The sequence below is a fragment of the Sceloporus undulatus genome, chromosome 2 (assembly GCF_019175285.1).
Source record: "Sceloporus undulatus isolate JIND9_A2432 ecotype Alabama chromosome 2, SceUnd_v1.1, whole genome shotgun sequence".
Lineage (NCBI taxonomy): Eukaryota > Metazoa > Chordata > Lepidosauria > Squamata > Phrynosomatidae > Sceloporus > Sceloporus undulatus.
In genome coordinates, this window is record NC_056523.1 from 274,020,747 (window position 1) to 274,034,323 (window position 13,577).

The 13,577-nt window shown below is 42.1% G+C and overlaps 1 protein-coding gene across 5 annotated transcripts in view; it reads right to left on the minus strand.

Moving 5' to 3' along the window:
- The window catches only part of PAM (peptidylglycine alpha-amidating monooxygenase), a 166,169-nt gene that overhangs the window by 117,969 nt on the left and 34,623 nt on the right, over positions 1-13,577 (minus strand). For all 5 annotated transcript variants that reach the window (XM_042455216.1, XM_042455217.1, XM_042455215.1 and 2 more), the window contains exons 2-3: positions 6,083-6,629; positions 3,401-3,521 (exon numbers count right to left, since the gene is read on the minus strand). In XM_042455216.1, coding sequence (XP_042311150.1) covers positions 3,401-3,521; positions 6,083-6,174 — 213 coding nt within the window. In that variant the 5' untranslated portion in view covers positions 6,175-6,629. The remainder of the gene's footprint in view (positions 1-3,400; positions 3,522-6,082; positions 6,630-13,577) is intronic.

Sequence of the window (13,577 nt, forward strand, 5' to 3'; positions counted from 1 at the left end):
AAGATGGTGCTGTGGGACTCCTGTTCAATACCTTGACCACTTATCTGTGGGGTCCCTCGTGGCTCAATTCTATCCCCATGTTATTCAACATCTCCATTAAACCCCTAGGATAGGTTGTCCAGAAATTTAGAGTTCAGTGCCGCAAGCATGCTGATGACATCCAACTCTATTTCTTCTTTTCACCCAACTTCAAGGAGGCTTTTTCTGTTCTAAACCAGTGTTTGGCTGCTGTAACCAACTGGATGAGTACAAACAATCTGAGACTCGATCCAAACAAGACACAGGTGCTCCTGGTCAGTCAAAATATCAGGGAATAAGAATTGCTGATGGAGTTGCGCTTCCCATGAAGACGAAGGTTTGCATTTTGAGTGTACTCTTGGATTCAGACTTGAACATAGAGGCCTAGTTTCTGCAGCGACCAGGACTGTCTTTGCACATTTAAAGTATGTGTGCCTGGTAGCAGGTATTATAATCACATTGTAATGACATGATAGAATTGACGAGTATCTAGAAATTGAGGAAATTTGAGTATCAAATTTCAGAAATTCAGTGAAACTAGTAGGGAGTAATGTTTTAGTTTTATGTATAGGTAGGTAATTATAGTTATTTAGATGTTCATAGGGTGTTTAATTTTATGTTTGTATTGTTATAAGATGGATGTGTATGTCTTATTGCGTTTGAGAATTTGCTTTAAAAAAAAAAGCTTGTGTGCCAACAGTGCCCATTCCTGGAGATGCCTGATCTAGCCATGGTAACATATGCCTTGGTTATATCCCATTTGGATTATTGTAACACATTTTACATGGGGCTGCCTTTGAAGAGTGTTCAGATACTTCAGCTGGTACAAAGAGCTGCAATTAGAGTGTCGACTGGGGATCCTGCAACTCCCATTACAACAGTTCCACTGGCTGACAATGTATTTCTGGGCATAATTCCAAGTGCTGATTATGATCTATAAAACCCTATACAGCTTAGATTCAGGCTATCTGACAGACTATATCTCCTGGTATGAGCCTGCCTGGGCCCTGCAATCTGGAACATGTCAGCCCTTCTCTCAGTCTCATCACCTTCACAGGGACAGCTAGTGGGAACATGAGAGAGGGTTTTCTCAGTGGCTGCCCCTAGACTTGGAATCCTTTCCCTAGGGAGGTGAAATCCCCCATTCCTTGTTGTCCTTCCAAGAGCTTAGATATGTTGCCACACATTCAGTATCACTGTGAGGCATTACAGAATTCTTCACACATTCAGAGGTAAAATGCATGAAGAGGACTTACTTGGTTTCAAGCTGCCCTGGAAAGATTTTGAACTGACCAATCCATTCCGGTGGAAGAAAATTCTCTGGACATGAAACACAATCTTGACTAGTAAACACATTAGTAATCTTTAGCAGCCATGAAGTTTAAAAACTTCTATCCAATATTTATACATGGCACTTAATACAGTAGGCTCTTGGTATCCACTGGGGTTTCGTTCCAGGACTCCCCCCCCCCTTCTGTGGGTAACAAAATCTGTGGATGCTTAAGTCCCGTTAAATACAGTGGCATAGCAAAACGCATAAGGAGGGCCAACCAATCTAGAACATTTTGAACACAGAACTCTCAATATCAATATCCTGGATTCCCGGGTTTTTCATTACCTCCCCTCTCCTGTTTTAGAATAGGTTTACTTGCCATAAGAGAATTCTAATGCTTTTCCCAGTCTATATCTGCTTTTAGTTCGATTTCTTCTTCTACTCCATATCCATTTCCCTTCCTGAATTTAAGGTATCTAAGGTCCAAAACACACTGTAGAAATAATCCAGTTTGAGACTGCTTTAACTATCATGGCCCAATGCTAGGGAATTCTGGGAACTGCAGTTTTGTGAGACCTTTAGCCTTCTCTGTCAAAGAGACACAATAAACTGCAATTCCCAACTTCCCTAACATTGAGCCAGGGCAGTTAAAGCAGTTTCAAACTGGGTTATTTCTGCAGTGTATTTTGGACCGAATCAAAACAACATCCATTCCAAATGTCTCCAGTAAAAAGCCTCAGAGGGACTGTATGCTGACAAGGGTCTTACCAGGCATAGTTACCCACTGCAGTATCACACAAGGACAATTCCTGGACCACGGATTAAGAGACACACCATTCCAAACCTCTTCTCTGTATCTTTCTTCTTTTCCAACAGATAAACATGTACACTCTAATAAAATACTGTTTGAAAACACTGACCATGTCAACCACTACTATGTCAGGATGCACAGGGAAGCCATTGAAATCCACAAACACCTGGACAATTTCAACAGGAGAGAAGAATCCCTTAAAGTAAACAAGGTTTGGCTACCAGTCCTGAAAGATAGCAAAATAAAGACTCAACAAATGCAAATGAGAAATCTCCCAGGGTCAGGGGTTTCCCAGCAGACAATGAGCACTAATCAAGCAGACATTAATCCTCTTGTGCAGACCCTTACACCCTGAGGACTGCCATCAGCAACAAACAATACACATGCAAATCACTCCTGCCTTTTCAGGTCACACAATATATATAGCCAAGTCCTTTCCAGGCAAACATTCTCTGAAGATGCCAGCCACAGTTGCTGGCAAAACGTCAGGAAGAAACTCTGCTAGAACATGGCCACATAGCCCGAAAAACCCACAAAAAATTATGGATGCCGGACATGAAAGCTTTCGACTATACTCTAATATTTCTCACTGCGTGTCTCTCATTTTCCTGTATCATTTCTTAATTTAACACCTAATCTTGTCCAACCTCATGTCACTACATTCTAAATTTATCCCATGGCAATATATTCTGAGTTGATGTATTGTAAATAGGCTGTCAACCCTACATACCAAATTACCAGCACCTTACTCGTTCCTTTTTTAAAAAATCAACCCTAGCTTCCCCACCTCCATCATACCTTTCTGTCTGCTTCATGGTTTTACCTATATAGCCACCAAGACAGCTAGAGGTTCAAATTTAATTCATCTAACTAAATTTACCATGGTGTACTAGACAGAATCTAACTGAATTGTTCTATGGCAAAGCAGAACCCAAGTGTGGGACAACACAGAGACAAAAAAGATTGTTCTTTACATCAGGATTCCAAATACTCAATTATTACTTAACTTCTCCACAGATTACTGCAAGGTTGTTTACAGTGGAATTCATAAAACAACACATTCTGCAGAAGTTCCTTGATCTTTTCAAAAGCTACAACATCCCATGCATACATCAAGCATAATTAGGGCATAATAAGGGTAAGCATGACAGGTCACTCCCTATGGCCACATCTTGAGGCCACTGTAAAATCATGACACAAACATATAGATCATATGATTCCATCCTTAAGAGTCTTAGAAAAACACTTTGCTTCAACCAAGTAAGGCTATAAATATCATCTTATCCATATGTTCTTACCTGCTTTGGTGTCACCCCAGGCATGCGAATGTCCAGTGCAAAATCTGACAACCCTAGAGGAACAAGCTGTCTGTTGCTGCCAAGACATTCATTAGAATGAGACCTGACAGTGTCCTTATATCTAAAATATTCAAAGGAGAGAGAGAGAGAGAGAGAGATATCAGGAACATTATAGATTTAATTTGCATTCTAATGGGCTAGTAAGATTCTTGCAGGTGGTCTGTTAACTTCCATTAGGGTTTTCAAATCTTAGAATCATCTGGAAATCCCATCAACTGGAAAATCCATTTATAAGATTTCTGCCAGCACTTTTTTTGGGACATTTTTGTGGGTTACAAAGTAATAAAAAAAATAAGTACTGATAAAACATTTTATAATATGCCAAGTCATATATGACTCAAGTTTACCATGTAGTAACAAGAATGAAGAAGACACATCTTTCATGTGAGAAGAGGTATTTCATGTTTTTGTCCATTAACCAAGCAAGCTAACATTTGATTCACATATTTTTGAACTGTGTGCTGACTGACAGAACTTCCAGGGATAGCACAACTTTATAAAAGCTATACAGAGCTCATTACAAGTTGATTAGGAAGAAGTCATTTTATCATACATCAATCATATGAAATACCTGCTCCAAGGATTGCCAAGGAAAATCATAATATGTAAACATACACTGAAATTTCCAAGGCATAAAATCTAGAGTTAAAGAAATCCAGGAAAGAAATGTCTTGCATTTCACTTCCTCAAGCATGACTGCAAACTGCCATTTAATTCTTGTATCTTTTGTCTTGATACCAAAGTTGTCACAGTAAAATTTTCCTACTTAGATTTTGTAAAGGAGGTGAATCCACAGACCACCACATGCAAAATGACAGATGTCTGCCAGCTTCAAAGCAGCAAGATAAGAGAGGCCTTTGGTGCAATGTGAATACTAAATATATCTATGGATGAATATTTGATGTGATAATTACAGTGAATATACTGTACATACAGCCATATTGTCTGTGAGCAAATGCAACTGACTTCCCTTCAGAAAGCACCTAGAAATACAAATCAAGATCTTCCAAGAGGCTAATCAAACAGCTGACAAGTGATTTGATGCTCTTTCAAAAGGTATTTCTGATCAGGAAGAGGAGAGGACTTAATGGTGAGGACTTTTACACATATGAGTCATTAAGCAAGGCAACTTATTGAAGTTCACATGCAATACACACAAATACGTATATAGACATACTATTGTACAATTGTACGAAGAAATTTATGCACCAATATTTTTTAAGGTAATTAACATTTCAACCAATTGTTGGTTGCATGAAAAAGGCGACTTGCTCTCTTGGCCCTTGACTGTCTTGGCTGGCTGTCCAGGCTGGTGATGCCATTAGGTTATTATTATAGAACATAATCAACGCATCCTTTAGGGAAGGCCATCTTGCCTTAAGCAGGCAGTGGTTAAACCACTTCTAAAGAAGCCTTCCCTTGACCCCTGGACAGAAACAACTATAGGCCTGTTTCACTGTTACCATTTTTGGGCAAAGTAATTGAGAGAACAGTCGCCATTCAACTCCAAGCAATCTTGGATGAAACGGATTATCTAGATCCATTTCAAACCGGTTTTAGGGCAGGCTACAGAGTTGAGACGGCTTTGGTCGCATTAGTCAATGATCTCTATCTGGGCACCGACAGGGGAAGTGTGACCCTGCTGGTGCTCTTGGACCTCTCAGCAGCCTTTGATACCATCAACCATGGTATCCTTCTGGAATGCATGAGAGAGCTTGGAATTGGAGGTTCTGCTCCACAGTGGTTCCGGTCCTAATGGTGTCGCTTGGGGACAGTTATTCGGCCAAGAGTGAGCTCAGGTCGGGCGTCCCTCAAGGCACGATTCTGTCTCCAATGATGTTCAACATTTACATGAAGCCACTGGGCGAGATCATCCGGAGACATGGAGCAGGGTGTTATCAGTATGCTGATGACATCCAAATATATTTCTCTATGTCTCAGACTGTTGCAGTGACTAAGGAAAGCATCTCTCTTCTAAATGCCTGTCTTGATGCGGTAATAGACTGGATTAGGGAAAACAAACTCAAGTTGAATCCAGGTAAGATGGAGGTGCTAGTAATAGGGATTCCCAATCTAGGAATGGAGTTATGCCAGCCAGTTCTGGATGCGTCACACTTCCCCTGAAGGACTCTGTCCGCAGTTCGGGGGTGCTCCTAGACTCGTCTCTCCATCTGACGGCTCAGGTGGATGTGACAGTCAGGAGCACTTGCTTTCAGCTTTGGCTGATACGCCAACCACTCCCCTTCCTGGAGTGGGAAGACCTTGAAACAGCAGTATATGCACTGGTAACCTCTCAGCTCGACTGGGGGGAGGGATAGCGGTTTTTAGAATTTTTAACCGTATCTCATTTTATTGTTGTAATCTGCTTGGATTCCAAATGATTAAAGCAGAATATAAATAAATTATTATTATTATTATTATTATTATTATTATTATTAATCAGCAGCACCAGTCATTAAACAATAGCAATTACAATTAGAATTTCAAAACAATTCAACGATATCAAAATGGCTTTTGTTTGCTTTGCATAAAGATTCACTTTCAAATGGCATTATAAAAACCAGTTGCAACACTAAGCAACATGCAATGATAAATAAGGTAGCTCTTGCTTAGGCAACCTACCTCTTAAAGACAGAAAGTGGGCTTCTGAAAGCCAAACAGCTGTTTTGAAAAATAAGGAACAATATTAGCAGGTTGTTAACGAGGCCAGCCATGTCCACCCTGCTGTTCCTGACCCGATTAAAGAAGCAGGGAAAGGGCAGCACAGCCTTATTGGTTGTGATCCTGACAATTAGGTAGCAGCAGCGCTATCAATTCACTACTTCATTATGATGTTCTCTGCAGGCATCCCACAGCTCTTTGACAGACCATCTGTCTTGGAAGGTGATGTGTTCTAAATCAGAAAGGTGGGACGTCACTGTGCTGTCTTCATTAGAGGAAGCAGGAAAAAAAGAAAGAAGAGGAGGGTATGGGGAGGAAAACCCCGCCTTGCTTTGCAAATAAGTTGCACTGTATTTGAGTCCAGTCAAACAAACAGAGGCAGAAGTCACCACTCTGGTGTTCTTCACCAGTCTACTGTCAAATCTCCAGGCTTCTTTATCAATCCATTCCCCAGTGAAAGAGGCTCCAAGTGGCATCACAGAAACACATGTCACTCATCATTCAGAACCTGTAAAAATAGAAACAGATAATAGATGACTAACATACCTCAGCATTAGTTCTTCGCAAATACTTTCTGGAGAATTTGCACACATTAGGTGTTTCACAAGCTTTTTCTCAACTCAGAAAAGTTATCATAAACTTAGTTGACCCACACACCTCCATCCACAAAATACTACAGTAATTCTCACAAATGTGGTATGTGTCCTTTATAGTATTTACTACGATTGCTGGAGCTGATCCTATCAAAAGAAGACCCCAGGGCCTTCAAATGACAAGACTTAGAAACCCAAGTGCAGTTAGTTATTGTATACTTCACTGCTTCAGAGAGGACTAGATTCTGTAGAATAAGGACTAAAATAATAGATGGCCTACATGGGGCAGCGTGAAGCTGCTCCACCCAAAGACAGATTGGGGCCATGGCAGCTGCACGCCATGGTCCCATTCCACCATGGTGCAGGCTGATTTTTGGCTGCGTACACTTTTTTGCTGCCCTGCAGTGGTCTCCTGGTGTGTTGGGGGCTTGCAGCATGTAACCGCCACATCCCCAAGACATCCAGAAGTTAGCCCAAGCGTGGGCAGCCAGGCAGCTGGAAGCTGGCTTTTGGGTGGCTTCAGAGTGTGCGGAATTAAAGCGCCACACTCTGAAGCCGCCTGGATGGTGGTGCAAAAGGGCAGTCTGTTTTGCACCTAAATCCAATTATTACTCCCAACATACTAAATGAATGGCTTTTGTCAATCAACACATGGGTACATTCCATGGGTTCAATGGGTCTCCTCTAGTGGAAGTTGAACAACTAGATTTTATTTACTGCTGAATTTCACATGAACTATTGTACTCTTACCAACAATTAAGTAAAGCTGATATTTTTATGTAATTCAGAGCATGTACAAACCTTTTCAGCACTCCACAACTGGCCTTACAATTTCAAGTCATTTCAAGTCAAGATTAAAACAGACTTTCCGCACCACTAGCTGCTGAAGGCCAAACAGGATGCATTTATGGTCTTCAACAGATTTTCAGAATGTCTGAGCAACCTTGGCCTGCATTGTGCAAATGTGCAAATGCTTTAGGCAAGTTGCACTATAAAACATTATAAATTGATTTCACCCTTAGCCTTCTTACACCCATTTTATTTTTATTTATTATACAGTTTACTACAGTTCTAAATCTATGTTTTATTTATTAATACTATTTCGTTTGCAGGAATTACTTGGCATTCAGACTGTTTAATTGTTGTTTAAAATAGCAAAAATTTTCAACATACTGTTAAACATTTGGTTGTCTTCTCTCAAAAGATTACAACTTTGTCATGTAAGCTAATATTGAAGCTATATTAATATTGAGGTTATAGAAGGTGTGCATGCTTAAAATGGCATCCAGACATACACACAGGCAAATTAAAACATTAACACAATGTGTGCAGAATTGATTTTGGGGAGGGAAATCAAGTTTTAGCAAGGCCAAGTTTCATTAAGAGGGTTTTGTTCATTATTTATGAATTGCCTTGAAGTATGTTAGGTACTATACTGTAGGTTTAAGAAGCAAACAGTATCTTTTAGTCCAGACATAAAAACTAAAGAACTAGAAAATAAAATGGAACAAGTGAGGATAAGAATACAACAAGAAGATTATGTGGTAGCTTAGACTCATTGTATGTGCATCTTGATATACCAGCTTTTCTTGAGGTTAGAATAGATACTCCATATGGAGACAAAAAAAAAAAAAAAGATAGAAAGAAAGAAAGAAAGTCAAGTAGATAGGCCAGAAAAATATTTTGACCAATTAGTAGCTAATACCACATTTTTGAAAACTGAACACACCAGTTCCATTTGTGTTCACATCTATTTCACAAAGTTAACTGTCTATATTTTTCACGTTAAATTGCAGTTTCTAAGATCTTTAAGACTTCTCAGCCAAAGCACAGCTCCCATGTTGTTCTGACAGACATTTTCCTCCTCTCCTATATAGTCTTTGGTTCCACCTCACCTCACCCCACCCCCACCCCAAAACAGTACTCCAGAGCATTTCCCCAGTTCTGCAAAACAGATTGTTAGAATTCATGGTAGGCTGCATTTGGAAGTGAAGATCACTTTCCAATTTTAGTGGATTTTGGCCCAAACTAAGTGAAGTCAAAGGAGGCGATTAAAGACTACAGATGTGGTCCATAGTGATTCTGGGTATTTATGGGGAAAAATTTACAATAACACTCCCTTTACTTAGGTTCTAAGAATAATGATAGAAGACTGAAGTGCATCTTAGTAAAAAAAAATATCCCCATACAAGTTTCTTTTTTTAACATTACATCTGCAGTAAAGTAATTGGAAGCATAAAACAAATGACAGCTTCCTAATCCACAAGGAATTTAAAACAATGTCTAAGACACTTTTGGCATTTCGTTGAACCAGGTAATATAAAACAAGAGGGCAGGTGCTCAGTAAAAGCAAATATCTCCTATGCCATATGGCATAGAGCAAATTTGAGTTAGCCTAGGTGAGCAAAGGCAGACGACATGCAAAATCAGACCAAAAATTATATTTGTTGGATCACTTAAAAGAGTTCTGAAGAGGATCACTGAAAATACCTTAATACCAGGTAATGCTGAACTGATTTGACGTATGTTTTTTTTAATGTTTTACGATCAAGGAAGAGACATGATAGATGGTTCCAACAACACCCATAAAAAGGAAGTTTTTAGGCAGAAGAGCCACTGTGTATTTAGGGATAAGAGCCACTGTACCAGACACAGAAACTGAAGCCCCTTATATTTGACAAAAGATGATCAACTACCATAATAATAGTGAGTACACTGCAGTTCATACACATCAATATTCCCGTGTAGTTCATGCTCACCTCTTTTTTAAAATCAATTTTACAAATGATTTAATAAAATGTTTAAGATTTCAAATTAGTTGCCTTTCTTAGAACATGCAACTTGCATCAGTTTATGCACAACTAAGAATGCTGACACTGACTAAAGCATTAAGTGAAACCCCAGCTTTTCCTGTTTGATTTCATTGACAGACTAAGGACCTGAAGTAGACAAGGTTACCTGGAAAAAACATTAGTTTTTAATCTTTTCTACCTCTTCGTAACTAAAAATGGAACTTTATGGTTTCAATCTACTCTGAGTTTAGCATTTCCATCTCTAAAGTGAGTTGATCAAATTAACGTCTAAGAGAAATCAAATACTAATGATTACCTTCTTTTCCACATTCTTAACATTTTGACACTGCATTTTTAAATATCTGTATAATAAAAATAAGGTCATGCATTAAATTATTATTTTTTCTGTCCCATAATTTCTGGCTGAATGCTTTTTTCAAGAACACTGCTGCACATATTCTTACAAATTCCTTGTTATGCATGTATTTCCTGTCCCTACTCAACCATTTCAAAATACATACACTGAAATGCAATACCTGCTACAGTAATGGGGATGAAGCAAATATTTGCTTTTGAAAGCATCCCCCCACCTATTAACACACTGAAAATCTATAGCCTCTATTCCTCCAGAGAATCCCATAGTGTACAAAAAGCATTTACATTGTTATGGATAGTAGACAGGAAAGATAGTCAAAGTTTCCTGTTAAGTCCTATGCTAAAACTACTCCATTTTCCCAACAGGAAACAGCCAGGAAATGCTCCATTTAACAAAGTGCAGAATAAACATTAACAAGGCAATAAGATTGTCATTAGATACTACAATTCCAGATGTCCATGAAGAAGAAAATGTCATTATTGATATTACAGTGAGCAAAGTGCAAGACCCTGCTCTCTGAGGTGAAGAAGGAAGCACAAAACTGAGGAAACTGAACATGGCAAGGTGGGGCATCAACAGATTTTGTCGAACACTTGCAGCTGTTCCATTTGCTCTCAGAAGAGCTGAAGGTAATTGTGAGTGGTGCTAATGTCCAGATGCTGACTGGCCAAAGTTTCCATGCCACTAACCTGAGAAACAAACTCTTGGTGTCTTACTCTGCTTCTCCTGGTCATGAGAAAATCTGGATCCACTGACAATCATCAAGATATCTGACAAGATGGCAAGATACTGAACCGTGGTTGTCACAGCCAGCCTCCTCTCTGATATTCCCAACATAATGCACTATGGGTCAGAAGGTAGAAAATAGAGCAATGGATAGGCATGTGCAGCAAGGAATGCCCTGGATGCTGTTTAGGGTACCCACACTCTAGGTATGAAGGCTTCCCTGTCGATACTCTGCCAACACTTCACCTATTTACATACGTTCTGAACTGTTTTCTGATGCAGATATATTTATTCTTGGACAACCCACCTACAGGCACTGAAAAATACTTTTGGGCAGGACCTCATCTGGGTGGACCTTGAACTGAAACCTGTGATTACCATGTTGTCCTCGCCTGCAAAATAAATTGCCAAAGGTAATATCTGTTGTGTTAAACCTCAGTTCCTGAAACCGAGGGTGAGAAAAAGCAGAATCTGAGAATGAGTGCCAGGCTTGTATCTATGAATAATGCTTCTTTATCTAAATAGTGTTTATATAAATATAATTGCTGTGTGTCACCACTGGTACCACTTCGCCTGTAATATATGACTCATAACGTTGTAATGTGTTCAGCATTGCAAGGAGAGCCAGAGTACTGAAATGAGGGAAATGATTAGACTATAGCAATGAGTGTCTCATACTCCCAGTGCAGCATACAAAGTGGTTGTGCCTGCTGACTGATGCTGTCAAAAGCACATGCCCAAACTGACTATCATGTGAGATACTGTCACACGTTATGCTAGGTAGAGTTGTTTTCTTAGCCATTCTCTCCCCCAGGTTGAAATGCTGAAGAAACCAGTGTTGTGGGAAACAGAAATTCAGATAAGCAAACTGAATCACCACTGTCATTCTCACAATAAGACGTAACAGCCATTGAATGGTGTAAACTGTAAACAAAGGTTGACTGTTTGGCTCCAATGTCAGGAAAGTCCTCACACAATCACTAGGTTGGGAGCAGTTAGCCAGAGGACTTTTTCTTCAGCTGCCCCTAGACCAGGGGTAGGCAACCTTTTTGAGCCGGGGGCCGGGTTGCTATCCCTCAGACAACTGGGGGGGGCCGAAGCCGGGGGGGGAGAGTCCACCCTCCGGGGGCGGTGCCGCACACCGGGGTCGGAGCTTCCACCCTCCGGGGGGCGGGGCCAGCGCTGGAAGCCTCCCCCTCTTTCCAGGCCCGACGGGGCCCCAGGCCCCGTCAGAGGCCAGCAAAAGAGCTGGCGGGGGGCGCCAGCGCTGGAGGCCTCCCCCTCTGCTGGCCCCCCCATCTCACATTCATTCTCTTTTCTTCCTCCCTTTTCCTTATTTCATCTTCCCCTTGCCTTCCTTCCCTGTCTCTCCCTCCACACTCCTTTTTCTTTTTTGCTTTCTTTCCTTCCTTCCTTCCTCCCTTTTCCTTATTCCTCCCTTTCTATTTCGCTTCCACCTTCTTACTACCCTTCCATCCTTTTCTTCCTCCATTTTCTTTATTTCCCCTCTCTCACTCTCCCTTTTACTCTTTCTTTCTTTCTTTCTTTCTTTCCTTCCATCCATCTCTTTCTTCCTCCCTTTCCATTATTTCCCCCTTCTTCCTTCTCTCCCTTCCACCTCTTTCTTTATTTCCCTCTCCCTTTCTCATCCCCCTTCCTTCCTTCCCTCCCTCCCTCCTGTCTTCCTAGCTCCCTTCCCTTCTCCCCATCTCTCCCTTCACACCTCTTTCTTTCTTTCTTTCTTTCTTTCCTTCCTCCCTTCCTTCCTTCCTTCCTGCTGGAGGCAGTGGTCCATCCCTTCTTCCTTCCCATCTTCCCTTTTCTTTCTCCTTCCTTCCTTCCCTATGTCTCCCTTCACATTCCTCTTTCCCTCATGTCTCTCTTCCTCCCTCCCTCCCCCATCTCTCCCTCCACACCTCTTTCAATCCCTCTCTCCTTCATTTCCACCTTCCTTTCTTCTTCCTTCCTGGCTCTCTTTCCTTCATCTCTCCCTCCACACCCCTTTTTCTTTCTTTCTTTCTTTCCATCCTTTCATCTCTTTCCTTCTTTCCACCCATCTCTCTCTTCCTTTTCCTTCCTCCCCCTCCCTTTCCCCATCTCTCCCTCCCCCACACCTCTTCCTTCCTTTCTTTCCTTCCATCTGTCTCTCTCTTTCTTTTCCTCCCTCCCTTTCTCACTCTCCCCTTGCCTTCCTTCCCTGTCTCTCCCTCCACACTCCTTTTTCTTTTTTGCTTTCTTTCCTTCCTTCCTTCCTCCCCTCTCTTCCTTTTCCTTCCTCCCTTTCTCATTCTACCTTCTCCCCATTTCTCCCTCCACACCTCTTTCTTTCCTTCCCTCCTTTCCACTCTCCTTCCTTCCTTCCATTTCTTCTTCTTTCCCTATCTTTCTCCAATCCCCTTTCTTTCTTTCTTTCTTTCTTTCTTTCTTTCTTTCTTTCTCTCCCTTCCACTCTCTCTCCTTCCTTCCTTCCCTCCCTCCCTCCCTTCTCTGATGTAGAGCAGCTGGAGGCAGAGGTTCAGGCACTCGCCCTCCACCTCCTTGGTGATGCCCTCCGACAGTGGCCGGGGAAGGGACAGCAAAGGCAGCAGCAGAGGCACCGGCAGAGGAGGCGGAGGCGGGGCAGGAGGCCTCCCCCTCTTTCCCGGCCCTGTCAGAGGCCGGGAAAGAGCTGGCGGGGGCCGCCAGCGCTGGAGGCCTCTGCCTCTTTCCCGGCCTCCGCAGGCCGAGAAGGAGGGAGGAGGCTGGTGCCCCCCAAAGGCCCCTCCTGCTTGCGCGAGAGGGAGGCCGGCGGCCCCCCAAAGGCCCCGCCCACTCACGCGAGAGACCCCTGGCCTCTCATGCGAGGGCGCGGGGCCTTTGGCTTCTCGCGCGAGAGGGAGGAGGCTGGCGGCCCCCCAAAGGTCCCGCCCGCTCGCGCAAGAGACCTTTGGTATTGCCGCTGATTGCCGCCGGTGCAGGGCCTTTGGCAA